The sequence below is a fragment of the Manis pentadactyla genome, chromosome 8 (genome assembly GCF_030020395.1).
Source record: "Manis pentadactyla isolate mManPen7 chromosome 8, mManPen7.hap1, whole genome shotgun sequence".
In the NCBI taxonomy this organism is placed as follows: Eukaryota; Metazoa; Chordata; class Mammalia; order Pholidota; family Manidae; genus Manis; species Manis pentadactyla.
Window position 1 is genome coordinate 4010023 of NC_080026.1, and position 19417 is coordinate 4029439.

General features: G+C 46.1%; 1 protein-coding gene across 11 annotated transcripts in view; it reads right to left on the minus strand.

Annotated features, from left to right (window-relative positions):
• Positions 1-10301, minus strand: part of SAP130 (Sin3A associated protein 130) — a 73790-nt gene extending 63489 nt beyond the window's left edge. For 3 of the 11 annotated variants that reach the window (XM_036884195.2, XM_036884191.2, XM_036884190.2), the window contains exons 1-4: positions 9366-9539; positions 8473-8590; positions 1925-2160; positions 1082-1240 (exon numbers count right to left, since the gene is read on the minus strand). In XM_036884195.2, coding sequence (XP_036740090.1) covers positions 1082-1240; positions 1925-2160; positions 8473-8590; positions 9366-9437 — 585 coding nt within the window. In that variant the 5' untranslated portion in view covers positions 9438-9539. Of the gene's footprint in view, positions 1-1081; positions 1241-1924; positions 2161-8472; positions 8591-9365; positions 9542-10134 lie in introns of those variants that run through there. The other 8 variants (XM_036884196.2, XM_036884192.2, XR_005024573.2 and 5 more) reach the window with 7 other exon arrangements.
• Between the last annotated feature and the right edge of the window lie 9116 nt (positions 10302-19417).

Here is a 19417-nt window from a genome sequence, read left to right on the forward strand (position 1 = left end):
AAGGACACTGAGTTTTTTACCCAGCATACTGCAGAATGACCCGTGCCAGCAGGTGTGAGGTAAGTGATGGAGGACCCACCCCCAGCCCTGAGCCTAGTGAGGGGCCAGATCCCTATGACAGACGGTACACCTGACAGTCCACTTTCGGACACTCATCTTCAGTGTTATTCACACTTGTTTTCTCTGTCTTGGCCAAAAGTTTGTTTTTTCCCCTAGTTCCACTACTTCCTGAACAAGCCCCCACATTCACCCGCTTCTATGCCACGTGGGATTTCTACGTGAGCATCAGTGAGCACCCGGCAGGGATGCCCCCACCAGTGCTTCAGCTCACCCCTGAGGTATCCCTTCCTCACACCCTCCCGACCCTGATGCCAGGGCTTCTCAGCAGGGGTGCCTGGACTCGCAGGAGCACTTGGCAGTATGGCGAAAGGAAAACCACAGTGCATCTTAGAATGTCAATTTTTTTTTAAAACATGAAGGGAGTTTTGAGATTCAGTTTTTTCATTGGTTACATATATATATATATATATATATATTCAATATATTATTATATACATATACTGAAATCAATTAAATACATATTATAGAATAGCACTACAAATTCAACAAAAGAATTTGAGTTAAAACACGAGACTTCAAAATCAATGTTGGTGACTGGTAGGTGTGTAAGGAAGCCCACCTGCTGCCCTCCTGAGACCCTAGAGAAGCAGCACAGTTGCGAGTGAGGCTGCTCTCAATCCACCAGCACTGGACCTACAGCCAGGCAGAGCCGGACTCAGAGCTCCCAGGGACAGGAGTGTCCTTCCCGGTGCACATCTCAACCAAGGGCAGGGCCTCACACACAGCGCATGCACAGCACACTGACTCGGTGACGGCGACCAGCGTGAGTGTGCCACTGAGCACAGCAGCCGGGCTCCCGGTAGCTCCCCTTCTCTCAAGCCCACTCTCTCCCCCTTGTGGGTGTCAGTGACGATTTAACTTTTTACTCATACAGTGCCTGATGTACTGCTGGCATTTGATAAATAATGATCAACAGTTTGGCATCTCAGTTTGAAAATCAGCAAATTAAGAGGAAAAAAACCTGTTGTCCACTGATTGTTGCCACAGGAATGGCGGAAGCTTGAGGGATGCTACTCTCCATGGTAACGGTAACCTGCCCTGGAACCTTGGGGGGAAGTGACAAGGTAGAAGGTGGAGCAGGAGCAATGGGACGACTAGGCATGGTGGGCTTCGGGGGCGGCTGCAAACAGAAAACCACACGAAACATATCAACAGCTTTTTACTAGTGATGCATTTCATTCTATAGTTAAAAGTACACAAATCAAACCTGGAGAGTGCCAGGAAGATGCCAGAAGACTTACAAAGTTTATCTCTTAGCATCACGGCTTTTCCGTTTTACAGATGAGGAAACATACAAAGCAAGACTAAGTCACTTGCTCGAAGCCACACAGGCGGTAAAAACTAGAACTGGGAATAAAGCCCAGATCTGTGTGGCTCACAGCCCACATTCTTTCTTTTATACAATGCTGCCTCCCAAGTTGGGTGGAAGTAAATGAACTCCCAGCAACTGAAACAACCACAAGGTAATACGCAAGGCAATCTTCTCAGATACCCCCGAGTTAGCATGCTATTAAAACAAAACCTTGGAGAAGAGTGCCACTCCAAGATAAAAACTGAATCAGCATGTCCAGAACATGAATAAAATCAGTATCAAAAGACACTGGAAAAGATCCTGTGATGCCAACTGCCCAGCGGCACGAGATGAGGCACTGCAGACCAGCAGAACTCTGAGCAGAGCTGAACTGGTAGGTCAGAAAAAAAAACCTAAGCTCCTACGATATAGCCTCAGACCTTGTGAAACTGTCAGGAGTATCAGCCAGTCTTTAGCTGTGGTTCAGTGTGAGATTTTAAGCCTCTCCATTACCTTCATAAGTCCCTCCGAAAATGAGAGTGGCACTGCTGGCGTCAGGTGTGCCGGTGGGGCTGCCACTGTGACAGGTGTGCCCGATGCGACAGCATGGTGTGTAGACAACATCTGCACCTGTGGATAGGGCCTTACCACAACAGGCTCTTGCTTCTCTTCCCGGGACGGGAGGGAGCTGCTGGAACCCATGTGCTCCCTGGCAGTGACTTCAGCATCTCGACCAGATTCATCGTTGACTAGTAAAGACATAAACAGTAAAAGAACATGTCATATCCTTCCAATATTAATTAATGTAACAGTATATACCAGAGTGGCATTTGCAGGTAAGTTTCAGGGTTGATAAACTGACCATCTCCCAGTGAGATTTAGATCCCCCTGATGGAGATCAAACCCAAGAGCCTCACTTGTGGAACACAGGCCTTGTTCGGATACCGTGCTTTCCCACTTCAATGAACAAAGAGCCTGACAACTATCTCAAGTGAGCTCAATTAGTTGAAAGTACAATATACATACAAGAATTTCATTAGAATATTTATGTAATAAGTTATAAAAGCCAAACATTAAAGATAACTTAAGTATAGTTAAGTCCAAGGGCATATGATTTTTCAAAACAAATTTCTCAGTGCAAATCCCCACAGAGTGAACATGGAAATCTCTATCATTATTACAGTGTGTGCACCCTTTGAGCCTCAACAATTCCACTTGCTGGAATGTATCCGATAGACTGACAGCATACATATAAAATTACTAATTACAAGGTAATTTGTTTAATCATTTTTATGCTAGTCAAAAAGCATAGAAAAAAACCACATGACCATCAACAGGGGACTGGCTATATTAGAGTGCACTCCAACAGTAGACTACCATGCAAATAAATAAAAGTTAAAAGTTAAAAATAAAACAATGTTTTAGATACTCTTACAGAAAATCCATAGTATATATTATTAAAAATATATATAAAGGAAAAAAGTAAGGTACAGAACAGTGAAAAAGCAAATTAACACACAAACATATATGCGTTTATATTTGTACATGGATAACACATCTTCCCACAGCATCCTGACTGCTTGAAGGGAAAGAATGGATGACTGGGAGATAAGGATGGGAGAGATACTTTCCGTTGTGTACTTCTTTTCTCTTGGAATTCTGGACCATGAAAACATGTAATCTATTTAAAAATTACATTGCAAAATCAAGGAACTAATGTAGTGAAAGAAAAGAGTTTGTGAAAATAGTAACTCATACTTGTCTATTATTTTTCCAAAGTAATACTAACATTTTTCTGGACATAAAGATCATACTTATGTGAAAATTTTTAGTTATTTGGAACACTAGAGAAAGTAAAGCTGGTCCCAAAGTCTATCCCCCAAAGGCACCAAGAGTTATTATTTTGGTAAATCCTTCAGACACTTCTCATTTTTTAGTTTTGGTGGGCTTTTATTTAATTTTTCTTTGAACTATGTAACCTTCATAAAGACAAATGCACAAATATTAATTATGCAGTTCAACAAAGTTCCACAAACTGAATACACCTGAATATCTGGTGCCCAGCTGAAGAAGTAAAACATTACTGGTTCCCCTGTAACCCTGTTCTTTCCGATTCCAGTCACTCTCTCTCCCAAAGATCCTCACTAAATCCCAACTTCCAACACTACAGATTACTGTTGTGTATATTTTTGAACATAACAGAAGTAGACTTGTAACGAATGTACCCTGTTGTGTCTTGCTCTTCTACTTACAGGTATGAGATTCACCTATGTTACTGCACATAGCTGTGTGGCTTTCATTCTCAGTGCAGTATGCTACTGCATGAATAAACCACCAACTATCCATTTTACTGTTAATAGGCATTTAGACAGTTCTCAGGTTTTTTTTTTGCGATTATGAATAGTTGTGTCAGGAATATTTTCAACCATGTCCTCTGGTGAGCATATGCACCACTTCTACCAGCTAATACCAAGCAGTGGAACTGCTGGGTCTACATCCTGCACTGTTTTTAAGATGCTAAATGGAATTACCCTGCAAAGATATATATACTATAGTTTTTTATTTTTATTTACTTTTTAAATTTTTTTGTACTATATTTGCTTTTTTAACCACTCTATCATTGATGAGCTTTTAGGTTATTTCCAATTTTTTGATATTCTCAACAATTCTGGGATAAACATCCATATGTACTTTGAGTCCTTGTTCAATGATCATAGGAAAAAACTTCCTAAAAGTACAAATGCTGGCTGAAAAGACTGATGTGTATTTTATATTTGCCAGGTATTGTTTTCCCCCCAGGTCATTCAGATTATTTAAGATTTTTATTTTAAAAACCGCTGGAGATGTAATTCACATCCAATAAAATGGCTATTCCTAGAGTGGAATTATTTTTTTTTACAGACACTCTCACCAATAACCCAGGAGCAAAATGGCTGGGCAAAACAGTAAGCAATATTTAACTTGATACAAAACTGCCAAAGTACTTTCCAGAGTAGTTGTATTATTTTATGCTCCCACCAGCAGCTAATTGAAGAGTTCCAGTTGCTCCTCATTCATCCTTACCAACTCTTCATACACATTCTATGGTTTCAGTGTTTCCATGACAACTAGTAATGCTCAACTTCTTTTTGTGTGCTCATTGGCCATTCACATATATCTTCCTTTGTGAAGTGTATGTTCATCTTTTATTCTTTTTTTTAACCCATCAGCTTTATTGAGGTATAGTTTACATATAAAATCCGCTAATTCCTTGTATAAAATTAAATTTCACAAAATTTACAGTACTGTAACCACAGTAAGATGACCACACAGGGCATTTTGCATTACTCTAAAAAGTTCCTTCATGCCATTTGCAGTCAATTCCCTCCCTGCCGACCCTACTCCTTAGATACCACAGTTCTGCCTTCCATCACCACAGCTTTGTCTTCCTGGAATCTCATATAAAGAAAGTCATATAGCACATGGCCTTTTGTGTCTATCTTCTTTCTTAGTGTACTCTTTTCTGAGGTTGATCCATGTTACGCACACCAGTAGTCGCTCCTCTTTATTGCTGAGCAGTATTCCACTGTACAGATAAACTAGTTGCCAGTTGATAGAATTTAGGTTATTTCCAGCTTTTGGCTTTTTTGAATACTGCTTCTACGAACATTGAAGTATAAGTCTTGGTATGTATGACACACATTTTCATGAATCTTCAGTAAATGCCTAGGCATGGGATTGCTGGGTTGCATGGTAAGTTGTTTAACTTTATAAGATACTGCCAAGTGTTCACTAAAGTGGATAGGTGGTGGTAGGTTCACCAACCATGTAAGTTTTCTACTTGCTCTGCAAACACAGCAAAACTTGGTATCCTTGGTTTTTTAATTTTCATCATTCCAGTGGATGTATATAACTTTTTTTTTTTTTAAATAAGCCATGAACATGGTAAGATCTTGAAGTAAGATAGTAGAGTCCACTGTGGCTTTAACTTGAAATGCCCTAAGGATTAATACTGTTGAGTATATTTTATGTGCTGATTTGGCACTTACACAGTGTCTTTGGTAAAGAGTCTATTCAAATGTTTTGCCCATTTAAAAAATTCAGGCTGTCTTTTTACTGTTGAGTTACAAGGGTTCTTTATAATTCGGGAAGTAAGTCTTTTGCAGATATATCTATTGTGTGTTCTCATCTGGGGCTTGCCTTTTATTTTGTTAATGGTGTCTTTTGAAGAGCATTTTTAATTTTGATGAAGTATAATTTATCAGTTGCTTCTTTTATAATTAGTGTTTTTTGTGATCTAAGCAATTTTTGCTTACCCCAAGGTCACAAACAGCTTCTCCTAGGTTTTCTTTTATAAATTTTAAGTTTTACATTTAGGTCCATGATACTTTTTGAGGTAATTTTTGTGTATGGTGAAGATAAAGGTCAAGGTTTATTTTTTCCCATATAGATATTCTGGTGTTCTAGAATTGTTTTTTGAAAAGATTGATCATTTCCCTATGGAATTAACCTATACACTTTCATAAAAAAATCAACTGACCATTACAAGTGGGTCTATTTCTGGATCTTCCACTTTGTTCCAATGATCTATATTTCTATCTTTATGCCAATATCACGCTGCCTTGATTCTTGTAGCTTTATAGCACGTCTTGAAGTCGAGAGTCCTCCAACTTTTTTTTTTTTTCCAAAATTGCTTCAGCTATATTCTAAGTCCTTTGGTTTCATTTGGATTCAGGCTGTCACCTTTTATAAAGGGCCTGATGAGATTTTGATTAGGATTTCTCTGAATCTACAGTTCTCTCTGGATAGAATTGGTAACTTAAAATTACTGAGTTTTATAATCCATGAACATGATAGACCTTTTCATTTATCTAGGTCTTTAATTTCTCTCAGCAATGTTTTAGTTTTCTAACCTTAGGTCTTACACATATTTTGTTAACTTATCCCTAAGTATTCTGTGTGTGCGTGTTTTTTAATGCTACTATCAATGACATTAAAAAAGTTTCATTTTCACGGCTAGTAGAAATATAATTGATTTTTGTACACTGAACTTTGGTCCTGTAACCTTTACTAACTTTACTTATTAGTTTTAACAGCTTTTCAAAAACATTCTTAAGGATTTTCTACATACACAACCATGTTATTTGTTAATAAAGATAGTTTTACTTCTGTGTTTCAACTATCAAGTGATTTTTAAACTTCCCACTGTCTGAACAGATTTTCCCCCAGTTAAATTTTAAATTTCATAACTTTCCCCTAAACCTATTTGTCCAGGAAGACTTTTATTTTTGACAATTTCATTAAGATATCATGTATTGACCACTTTCTGATGGGCTCTTTTTGGAACCGTGTATCATTTCCTTCCAGACATTTGGAGCTATTTTGGTTTATTTTTACCAGAAAAGAATCTTGAAGCAGTAGTTAAGAGAACTGGTTGTAAACATGTACTTGAAATCCTGATATGCTTAGGATCCCAAATTACTTATTCGGATAAGAGTAAATGAAAATACAAAGAGATACCTAACTATTTAAGGAAAACTTTTATCTTCTTTTTTAAGAGCAACTAAAGAAAGAAGCCCATTATTCTGAAGTAAAATTATAGACAATTTTGGTCTAATGATTTCCTTCTCAGCAAGATCTGAGGGCAATTACTGTTAACTAAAATTTTTAATCAGCAGTCAATTCCTTACAAACATTTGTGCAAAAATATTCTCCTTAACTTTGCTTCTTTAAATTACCCTGCTGTGAATTATACCAGAGACAAAATATTGTTAAAAATATGTTAAGGAATAAAGAATTTTAAGTGGCTCGACAGGAACCTGCTGACCACTCTTTGTGCCCCACACTGTAGCAAGCATTGCACACACAAAGGTCTAAGAGACAGACATGGCCTCTGCCTTCCTTTAGGATATCCTAACCTGCATTCTTGTGGATGATGGAATCAGCAAAGACTTCCTGGAGAAAAGTGACGTCTAAGATGAAATTTCAAAGAACAGGAATTAATCGGAGAAGTGAGTGTGGAAAGTAAGAAGGAAAGCTGTGGCAAAAGGAACAGAATACGTAAAGTTCCAAGGCAAGAAAATTGGGACCTTTTTATCATTCACTCAGAAAATGAGTAGCTATTATTACATAGGAGGCATAAATAGCTTTGAGTTACTTCAAGTCTAAAGAAAACTAAATTTGTAACAAGAACTAAGTTGGCAGGAGGGGGGCAAAGCAACAGAAAATGAAGCAGAAATATTAGACAAACAGTGGTAGCTTGTAAGTGAGAGGCAAAGAGCAACCGAACATGCTGCTGGAGTTCCTGGTTTGAGCAACGATTAGACAGTGGTACCATTTACCACAATAAGGAACACAGGAATTAGGTAGCGAAGAAAAAGGAATAGAGAAATGAGTACTTCATCACTTCGCAGTGCCATCTTTTTTTCAAAATGTAGGAGACAACCTGAAGGAGCTCCTCAGTCTTGGCACTGCCGACGAGATGCTTGGTGGGGGGCTGTCCTCCCCACAGGCAGGATGTCTAGCAGCCTCCCTGGCCTTTAAAAATCAGATGCCAATTGCACCCCCTAGTTATGACAACCAAGATGTATTTGAACATTGCCAAATATTCCCTGGGAGGCAAAAATCATCACCTGCTGAGGACCACTTATCTATGGCACGCAAAGGGTATACAAATAAAAACCAAGTTACCTATAAATGCATAAACTTAAAAAAAAAAAATTCTCTTTTCTTACACAATAAGCTCCTAAAAGGCAAGACCTATGCCTTACACACTTTTGGGCTCCTTCATGGCACTATTTGAGAGCCTTTACTAAATGAGAACACATTAATGCATTTAAAAAATAGTTCTTGTAGGCATGCCTTACTATAAGTTTCACATCTACTCTAGCATATGCAAAAGAAGTGGTTAAAATAGGAAGGAAAAACCCCTTGTTTAAATTAGAACTGTGATATATTCTTTCTTCCAACCCGGTAACCTAGTGTTGACTAAATTGTCACAAGGAATTTGCTAATTTTTACATCAGAAAACTGATAATATTCTTAAAGTGGAAAGCATTATAGGAGAACAGCAGATATCTCACCTGTAGCAGCTGGGTTTATCAGTCCTGCAGAACCACTGTTTGCAATCTGTGAAGGAGCCTGGCTTAGCCCAGTGGAAGGGGTTCCTAACCGCGGAAACTGTTGAGAACTCATTTCCACCTGCAGTGTATATGTCACATGGTTATCACTGGATTCTGAGATTAGACTCAATAATGAGAAATTAAAGCAGCCTTAGTACCTATATCTTCTCTTAGAAAGCAAATGCAGCCTCATTTATCTATAACAACTACTTATAATCAATATACAGTACAGAAATAGGTCTAAATTCTTTAAATTTTTGTATGTACATAGATACAATAGTAAAATCCTTTATGTGGTGTTGGGGGATGCTATGCGCTTTCAGAAATACTTTGAATTGGTACACTAAAAAATCGACACTGAAGCCTGTACCACAGCCACGGGACAGGCATTAACATAATACATATGTATCTGTGTGAAGTTTTATGGAAAATGGCACGTCCCTTTGAAAGACTTAAGCCTCACATCAAGGTGAACACAACTGTCATCAGTATGTCACAGGAGGCTCTGAGGGGAGATGCTTTAAGAGATCAGAAACCATACGTCAAGACGTGAGCCAGAAGGCATTCTCAAATGGTTTTCAGCACGGGCCTCCATTTACGGATTTCCCCCCGCCCCTCTTTCACAGACACCCCCGACCCGAGCCAGAGGGACCCGAGTGCTTCACCGCCCTCCCTAAAATCGAACCCCACGTTTCCTTCAGGAGCCAAGCTCTGCCGAGATCCCCGATTCGCCCGCCCCCGCCCCGCCGCCGAGATGGGAGAGCCCGGGTCGCCAGACACTTCGGGTCTCAGACTCTGTTCCCGGGTAGGGGCAGGCGTCGTGGGAAGCCCCGACAAGCAGTGTGCCGCTTCACCTGCAGCCGCCGCCCGCAGCCCGCACCTCCCGCTTCCATGTCGCCGGGCTGCGGCTGCCGCGGAGGGCCCATCTCCGTGCGGCGCCGGGCCGCGGAGGTCTAGTGCTGGAGCGCCTCGGGCCCGCAGTGGTCCAGCCAGCGGGCCCGCTCAGCCGGCCGCCCGGCCCCGCTCCGCTCCAGTCCCCGTCCCCCGGACCTGCCCCTGCCTCCCCCACGCGCCCATTGGCCCCACGCCGGGCGCGTCACTTGACGGCCGGCACCAATCGGCCGCGGTCTGCGCGCTCAGATCCCGCCCCACCCTCCCGCCGAGCACCAGCCAATCAGGAGCGAGCCTGGCCGCGGCCAGGGGGGCGGGGAGCCGGTAGGCCCCGCCTCGGCCGGGGTCTGAAAGCGGCGGGCGCAGGGCCCGGATGTGGAGAGTCACTTTAAACTGCTCCAGGAACCAAACTCCCTGGGCCGCCCGCCCGCCGACGCTCCCCCAGCCGCTCCGCTTCCCCGCCAAGGCCCACGCCCGCCACGCCCCCACGCCCGAACCAGCCCACCCCTCCCGGCGCCTCTCCCTCCCTTGCTGCAGGGCACTCGGCCCTGCCGCCTGCCCAACAGCCGTGCCCAGCTCGCGAAAGAGCCCAGGTGTGAACCGCAGGAGACTGGGCACCGCTGCCCTTCCCCGGGGACGCGCAGCGGGACGGACGCTGCAGCCGGGCTCGGCCGCCCCGCCCCCTCGTCTCCTCCCCTCTCCTCCCCTCCCGGGCGCTCGTCCCGCCATTACCTGGGTGCTGCGCCGAGTGGCCGCCGCGCCGCCTCGAGCTCGCCCCCGTGAGCTCTCCGCCCGTGGGGACGACGTCCTCAGTCTACCGACCCGCTGCCGCCGCCGCCGCCGCCGGGGCTCTGGCACTCTGCCCCCCACCCCTCAGCCCAGCGCCGCCGCTTCCGCCGCCGTAACGAGCCCCCCATTCATTGGCCGGGGAAAGCCCCGCCCCACTCCAGAAGAGCCAGTCAGCGCTCAGTGTAAGCGCGAGAGCGGACGGGTCGGCCCCTCAAGGCCGCGGAGGCCTCTGGGAAATGTAGTCTCCGGGCCGGGAGGGCGGTCCTGGGCGGGGCTCCAGCGGCCGGGCCGAGCCACACACCCCTTTCGCTGTTCGGAGTCGGTTCTACCATTTTTTCTCTTTGCCACTGAAAAGGTAGTGGGTCCCACCCTCTTTCCTCAGCTGAAGGTTCTGAGTGTCACTCTCCCCGGGTGGTGCGGCGCGCGAAGCGAGTGGTGGAGGCCGGGTCGGCGGGCCGGAGAGGCCGCAGGCGGGCCGCGGTTTCCCGGCTGTGCTTGCTTCCCGCGCCGCGCGGGACTTGATGTCGCCGCTTAGGGCCACTGCCTGCAAGCCTGAGCCCCGGGGCGGGCAGCGCGCGCACTGGAGCGGCCCGGCTGGGTTTGCGCCGGACGCGCCGCCTGGGAGCCGTATCCCGGGTAAAGCAGGCCGGCGGAGTGGGCTCCGGACCCGGACCCGGGCCCGTGCGCCTGCTGCGCTGTCCCAGATTGCAGAGAAGCGGCGGGTGCGGGAGGGGCGTCGTTTTGTTGTTTTGTTTGGGGCGGAGGACTGGAGTTTATACACCTGTGGAAGCCAAAGGTGCCGAAGCAAAATTTGGATCTATCTGTAATAGACGTTATGCCCGCCTTCTCCCTTCCCAGATGGTGTTTAGACCTGGGGTTTTGTGACAAGTTAGAAATAAACGAGACTCAAATCCCTCCTTCCTGTCGTGCACAGAGCTCTCTGTAAGGAACCTGCATGCTGAGAGGACAGGAGCTCCTGGCAACAAGGATGAGTCTCAAATACCCCTCCTCCCTCAAGCCACTTTCCTTTCTCACTTTATTCCTTCCCTCCTCAAATTTCTACTAAAAGTAACTGGTGTGCTATCCTTCGGCCTCCCGCTCCTTAGGCAGTCTCTTACTTCTTGTTGCATTCTGTTCCTGTCTCTGTTCTCAAGCTGCTCCCCCAAAGTTACCAGTGACCTATTCAGCTTAACCCAGTTGTCTTTGCTTAGTTTTCATCTTGTCTGTTTACTGACAGTAAACTTTCTTCCCTTGGCCTCTACACTCACACTCTCTCCTGCTTCTGCTCCTCCTGGTATCAAGCTCCATTACACCTATTTCTCACAAATACAGCATTCCCTGAGACTCCCACCCTCTTTTTATGCTCTACTATCTTCCTAACTGGTTTAATGTACTCTTACAGTTTCAAATATTCTTGAAAATGATTCAAAGTTTTATCTACACAGTGACCTCTGAGTTGTACACTGATAGTTCTACATATATGTCTTACAAACCCTTGAACTTAACTTACTGAATGCCTTTATTAATGACCTCACCTATGTATTCCTCCTGATTTCTGGGTCTGATCCCTGGCATCACCACCCTCTCTGCCTTTGGTCTCCACTTTTCCCGAAGTCACCATATGTACCTAGCTACCCCCTTTCCAATATCTTTCATAGTGTTGGCTCAAGCTTTCATTTTCTTGTCTGGGTTATAGCAATGCTATAATTGAGTGCCCCCACTCAGATCTCTTCCTGCCCCCAATCTGTCCTCCACAGAGTTCTTTTTCTAAAGCATTAATCTGAGTCTGTCCTTCCCATGTGTGATGTTCCAGGAACTTCAGAATCTAGTCCAGACCCCTAAACTCAGTATTCAAAGGCCTTACTAATTTAGTCCCTCCTACTTCCCCAAATACTGAATACTCCCCAGGGTTTTGCTCAGGCCTGATGTGCCTTGTATAAGGCCTCAACCTTAAGCAGTCATCTAATAGTGTTCTGCCCATTCTACAACACCTAACTGGAAAGAAAGGAAAATCATTTACCTTCTCCAAGAAGCTCTCCTTGAGTTACCCTCCTTCCCCCATGCTGCAGGGTACCTTCTTGGAAATTATGCAGTACCTCTACTGGAGCATCCCTGCTGGACTAGGCAGAGAGAGAAGTGACTTATCTTTATATCTCCCATCAACAGAAGATTCAATAAATGTTCACTGTGCATAGTCACAAATACATCATCGTACATAGATGAAATCTGACCTTTCCTTAGTTGCTAGGGACAGTCTCTGCTGTTTTATCTACCCATGTCTCCAGTCTCTCACATCATGGACACTGGAAAGAAAATAGATGTTTCACCCATGGTTGTGTTGTTCGGATTTAGAGTTTCCATCCACTGAGCTTGGCATGCTGAAGACAGCCTGGCCTGGCCTGGCTGAACCTTCTGCACTTCTCAGGTGCTCAAGCCCTCTGACAGTCTCAGGGCATATGATCTTGAGTTCCTGGAAATGATGTTGCCCCCACAAGTTAGTCTGGATGAAGTGAACACAGACATCAATAGGTACCACATCTGCTGGGTGGTGAGCTAGAGAAAAGGCAGCTGATGACTGCCCTCTGCTAGCAAAGAGGACAGGTTCTCAATGCAAGGGTCCTGTGCTGAGCCCCCGGATGTCAGCAGGTGGCTGGCGAGTGTTGGTAAAGCTCCAGTGGGCCTCAGTCTCAGAGGATGGGTGGTCTAATGATACTGACTCTTTGTGGTTCTTCTAATTCCAGGACTCCTCTTGGCCCAGCTCCAGCCAGGGAAACTGAGTCCCTTCCAGTTCACTCATCTGTCAAATGAGAATACCACTACTTACCTCAGTCTTATTGTATAGATCAGATGAGCTACGCACATAAAAGATGTGAAGCTTTTGAACTTTCTCACATCCTTTGATTTTATAGCCCTCATTTGTTTATTACCTAGGCCAAACCTAGCATCTGTCTCCCCCAGCCCCATGGGCTGTAGCACTGCCCCAACCCCACATGCTGCTATGCAAGGTGTCACAGACAGACCCTACGATGACCCCTCATGATCCTCCTCCTTGTGTTTATGCCCTTGTATTATGCCTTCCCCTTGAATTTGGGCAGGACCCATGGCTTTCTTCTACCCAGTAGAATATGGCAAAGGTGAGGGGATGTCATTTCATTGACGAGGTTATATTCTGGAAGACTCTCTTGCTGCCAGACTCATTCTAGAGGCTATCCTAGATGGCCTGATGAAGCAGCCTGTGGCTTACATGGCAAAGGACCGCAGGTGGCCTGTAGAACTGCAAGAAGCCTCTAGGAGTTGAGGTTGGCCTCCAGAAAATGCCTGTGAGAGGCTGGTTCCTCAGTCCTCAACAGCAAGGAAATGAATTCTGCCAACAACCTGAATGAGCTTGGAAGATGATTCTTCCTTAGTTGAACTTCCAGATGAGAACCTATCCAGCTGATACCTTAGTTGCAGCTTGGTGAGACCCTGAGCAGAGGGCTGAGCTAAGAAATGCCTGGACTCCTTATCCACAGAAACCATGAGACAATAAATATGTGTTAAAGTCACTAAGTTTGTGATGTCTTATGCAGCAATAGCTAACTAGTACCTAAGAGTAGGGTGGCATGTGACCCTAGGGCAGCCATCCTATAGGCTGTCTGCAAGGAAAGTTCTTTCCATACTAGAAGGCATGCACTTAACCAACCTCAGTTCTCTCCAGAACTTGAAAGTGATACAGAGAGAATAGGAGCAGCAAAGCTGAAAAGCCTGCAGCCCATGAAAGCTATAAGGAAGCTAAGCCAGAAACAGACTGAAGCCATGGACAGAAAAGTGCAGCATGGAGTTCCCATGGACACTTGGCAGACAGGGCAGCCTGGAGAAGCAGAACAGGGAGGGGTCAGTTCTTCAGGCAGTGAGTGGGAGACAGCAGACACCTCTTGGCAAGGAGGGCAACCAGTTGTCTCCATCTTGGGACTGGACCAGAAGTCCTGTGGGTCTGCACCCCCAGCCCACTCTTCATGAGGCAGAGGGAACACCCATCTCCTTTATAGCCAGGGACAACTTGGTGGTAAACTCACATTAATTTGAGTGAGTCTGATGGTGGCAAGCAAGCTGCCAGGTTCAAGTGTGAAGTCTGAAGGTAGGCAGCATGGATTTGATGTGATGGCTGCACAGTCTCTAGGAATCCAGATCACTGTCTCCTGCCTGGCACGTTTCATCTGCTCCCCCTTGGCAGCACCAGCTCTAACCATCTACTCCGTTTCCACCCCAGTCAGTGCAACCTGTGTGGACTGCAGTTCAGTCCTGACTGTAATTACCGCATTAATGCAGGCCCCATCAGCTGCCCTCACTTCAGATGCCTGCCACAAGTCTCACAGGGCTCCCAGGCCACCTGCACTTCTGACTAACTGGCTATAAATTTGGGAGTTCCCACAAATCTGTTCCATAATTTGCTAGACCAACTCTGTATTTACAATCATATTTTTATTGTAAAGGATACAGACCAGGTGAGGTCTGAGAAGCCTTCACCAACCAGGAAACTCCTCTGAACTTCTATGTCTAGAGTATTGGTGTTTCACCATGTAGGCGTGATGAATTAAATCAATGGCTGCATGATTGAATTCAATATCCAGTCCCCCTTCCATCCCCAGAAGTTGGTCCCTGAAAGTCCCTACGCCCATCCTAAAGCTTTGTAGTGGCCCTTCAGGAGCCCCCTCACTGGCATAACAGGCTCTCCTATCACCCAGAAAATCCCAAGGGTTTTTGAAGCATTACGCCAGAAACCCTGCACAAAGACCAGACAGCGTGTGTATTATACCATGCCAGGAGTAAGGGGCAGAGAAAGCCCTCTGCTGTCCCTTTACAGACACACTGAAAGCTACATAGGACTACTCCAAAGGCTGGAGAGAAACACAAAAGGTAGAAAGTTCTTTCAGCCTCTGTAGGAAGTTGAGATGTCGTGGAACCACTAACATGGCTGTGAGCAATTTTTGTGGTAACAAATGGCAGCGTCCTGGCCCCAACCCTGAGATCTGGCAGGGACTGCCAGCAGCAGAGCTGTGAGTGTGCCCACGTCAGAGGCCAGGCTCCTACCTGTGCTGACCACGAGGGCAGCTGAGATCACCCCAGCAGCCAGAGAAGATAACGTTCCCTGGAGCAGACGGGAAGTGCAGGCCACTGGTTTGCCAACAGATGGAGTGACAGGTCCATCACCACCCTCAGGAGCATTACATAAATACAGTAAGCTGCCCACCCACCCACCCCAGGTAGGAAGGAGGCAGAGTCACAGAGCTAATAATTTGTGACCTTTACTATGACAATATTGCTGGCCCGCGTGGTCATAGAAATCTCAGGAACTGTCTCTTTGAATGAATGACTCGTGTTTTGGCTGACCCATAGTCCTTTCTTTTAGGAACTCCTGATCTCCACAACTCCAGGTGTAATGATAACAATCATAAGGCCCTGTCCCAGCGCCCAGGGATGGGTGTGATGCCCCCTGGAAGAGTGAGTCCTCCCCCGTGAGCTGGAAGCTTGTGCAGGGGCTGCAGATACTAATGGTGCACGGAGCCCAGTCCCCCCAGGGCAGCCCTGCAAGGTTCTGGTGCACAGGATGCCAGTGGCTCCTGGGCTCCTGCCTTTGCTGGAGTCTGCTCCTCGGGCTCTTGCTTTGCATCCATGCATTTTCAGCACGGATCTGAATTAGTTTTCTACTGCTGTTACAAGTTACCTCAAGCTCAGAGCAGCCCTATGTACCATCTTGCTGTTCTGCAGGTCATCTGTCCCTTGGGAATCTTCCTGTCTGGAGGCTCTGGGGAGAATCCATTTCCTTGCTCATTTGTGTTGTTGGCAGAATGCAGTTCCTTGTGGTTGTAGGACTGAGATCTTTGTTTCCTGCTGCTGCCCCCGCAGGCCATTCCCAGCTCCCAGAGGCCGCCCACGCTTCTGGGTCTTGCTCCCTTCCTCCATCTTTAGACCCAGCAGTGTGGGTTGAGTCCCTCTTGTGTTCTGAATCTCCTCTCTTTCTCCCATCTCATCTCTGATGAAGCCAGGAAAGGGTCTCTGCTTTTAAGGACCCATGTGATTAAACTGGGCCCACTGGATAATGCAGGAAGATCTCCCATCTCCAGATCCACACCCTTACCTGCACCTGAAAATTCCATATCGCCCTGTAAGGATCCTGGGCCGGAGTGCAGGCCTGCTGGGTAGGCCATTAGCCGACATACCACAGCACACACCTGGTTAATCCCTGGGGGCCAGGGGATCTGGTTTCAGTCTCAGCCCTGCTGGGCCAGACGCTTCCTACCTTCCAGCTAACAGGTCACATCTGGAGGAAGCCCCTCTGGCAGAGCCGGCCACACAGGCTGGCACAGGGCCGACAGAACAGGTCAGCAGCCTGGAGGCATCAAGTCAGACTGAACCTGAGGGTGGAGAAAAGCTGCTGCTGGGGAGGAGACAGACAGGCCGAGCGGGGACACTGGGGCTGAGGCATCTTCGCGAGGGCGGGCTCTGGGCTGCCCTGCTGAGTGCCAGCCCACAGTGAGTCGGCAGTCAGCCCGACGTTCAGGCAGCAGAGCCAAACCTCGCTCCCACTCCCTGGCCCTTGGACCCTCTGCGGACTCCAGGGGCCCTTTGAGATGGTCCACCTGGTCTCTTGTGACTTGGTGGCCTTGTGGCTTCCGGCCCTCTGGGCGGTGGGATGTGGTCCCATTCCCAGCACATTGCCTCCCTCCCTCCCCACCACCATACAGACCCTAAGAGTCCAGTGGGTGCCCTCCCACTTGCTCCAGCCTGTCTCCTGCCCCTCCCACAAGGCTGTGTTTGGCAAGACCCCCTGGAGCCCCCTGCTGCCTACCTGCTTCTGCTGACCATGCCTTTGGCCAGCTAAACCTTGAATTTGAGTCCAGCCCTGCCAGTAAGGGTGACTCACAACGAGGCTTAGTGCAGCAACCCCTCTTGGGTCTGAGGGAGGGAGAACCTCAGGTGGCCAGCCAGGCCTGTGCAGGCCCTCCTCCCCTGCCCTGACCCACACCACAAAGGCACCTGGCTTTCTCGCAGGACAGTTGAGCAGTGTGGCTCAAAGACCTCTGCTCCTGGTCTTTTTTTCCCAGGAAGCTGGTCTTGAGACAAACTACCTGCTTTGGGACTAGAAGCTTCTCACCATAAAGGTCGCCTTTAGAGGCCTGACTCCATGGGGTCCCCCGCCGTTGTGAAAAGCCCTCAAACGTCTCTGGAGCTGGCAGTGCTGTGTTTCATTATTCTGGGGCACCTCGCTACTTGGAGTCTCACCGTGGTATTTGTATCTACCCCCTCACATTTTTTTGTGGGTGTAATAGCATTGATCCAGACATTGGCCAGCTGCTGTGTCCGCCCTTCTTGGTTCAGTGTTCAGGCCCTTCCTGTTCTCCTAGTCACCCTTGGTGCTCTTCTACTTCCTCTTCCCCCCTCACTCTGACAACTTCCCAGTCCCCTCCCATTTACCATGCCTCCCGGTTTCCCTGAGAAAGGAAAAGCTGAGTGGGGACCTCATAGAGGAGTCTTCTGGGTAAGGGGAGGCATCAGAATGCACCCCAGATTGGCGAGAGAGAAATAGAAACTACTTAAGTTAGGTCCTGGCCAGACTGGAGCAGCTGCTCCGAGGGGACCCCCCACCAGAGAGGAAGAGAAGCCCCCCGGACACCACAAGTGACAGCTCCTGAGGACTCCTGGAAGTGCCGAAGGCAAGGGAAGCAGCAAAGTCTGGAGGGGCCAGAGAGACATTTTATACTATTTACAAATGTTTGTATTTGAAATTTTTCCTTATTTTGTGAATTCTGCAAAATGAAGTAAAATGCCAGTTTTAACACTGGTGCTCTTGTATTACCCCAAATAAAAATGACAGAACTGGGCTTGTCCTCTTGCTCCATCATTGCAATTTCTTGATCACTGCAGCCTTGAGTAGCTGAGATGGGCCTGGAGAATCAGCACAAATGCGCCCAGGAGATCTACCTCTTTCTGGTATGTACGGACCATGAAGCAAAATCAGATGGGCCATGTCCTGGAAAGCTAGAGAACCAGAGTAGCAAAGTCATAGAATATAAGGTCAAAATATAAAAATCACTGTGTAGCTATATGCTAGCAATGAACTTTCAGAAAATGAACTTTTAAAATAATACCATTTACAATAGCTACAAAAAATAAGCTACCAGTAGAAACCATAAAACTTCTAGAAGAAAACATAGACAATAAACTCTCGAACATCAGCATGAGTAAATTTTTTCTGGATATGTATCCCCAGGCAAGGGAAACAAAAGCAAAAATAAACAAATGGGACTATACCAAACTAAAAAGCTGTACAGCAAAGGACACTCTCAACAAAACAAAAAGGCAACCTGTTGTTTGGGGGAGTTTATTTGCAAATGATATAACTGATACGGGGTTAATATCCAAAATACATAAAGAACTCATATAATGCAACATCAAAAAGCCAAATAACTTGATTAAAAGATGGGCAGAAGACCTGAATAGGCATTTTCCCAAAGAGGACATACAGATAGCCAATGGGCACATGAGAAGATGCTCCATATCTGAAATCATCAAGGAAACACAAACCAAAATCACAGTGAGATAACATACCAGTCAGAATGGCCACTATCCAAAAGACAAGAAATAACAAGTGTTGGTGAGGATGTGGAGAAAAGGGAACCCTCTTATGCTCTTGGTGGGACTGCAAATTTGTGCAGCCACTATGGAAAGTGGTATCGAGGTTTCTCAAAAAACTAAAAATGGAAATAACATTTGACACAGTCATTCTACTTGTGGGAATTTATCCAAGAAAAACAAAATCACCAACCCAAAAAGACATATACACTCCCATGTTTCTCACAACATTGTTTACAGTAGCCAAAATATGGATACAACCTCCATGTCCATTGATAGATGAATGGGTAAAAAGATGTACATTTATATGTGATGGAATATTACTCTGTCATGAAAAAGAATGAAATCCTGCCATTTGCAACAACATGGATGGATCTAGGGGGTATTATGCTAAGCGAAATGAGTCAGACAGAAAAAGACAAATGTCACATGATTTCACTTACATGTGGAGTTTTAAAAAACAAATAAACAAACAGATTCAGAAACACAGAGAACAGACTGGCAGTAACTGTAGGGAGAGGGATCGGGGATGGGTGTAAAAGGTGAAAGGGGAAAAATTGGTGAGGAGAAAAGTAAAATTCTATGGCTAAACTAAAAAAATTTGGCTGTACAA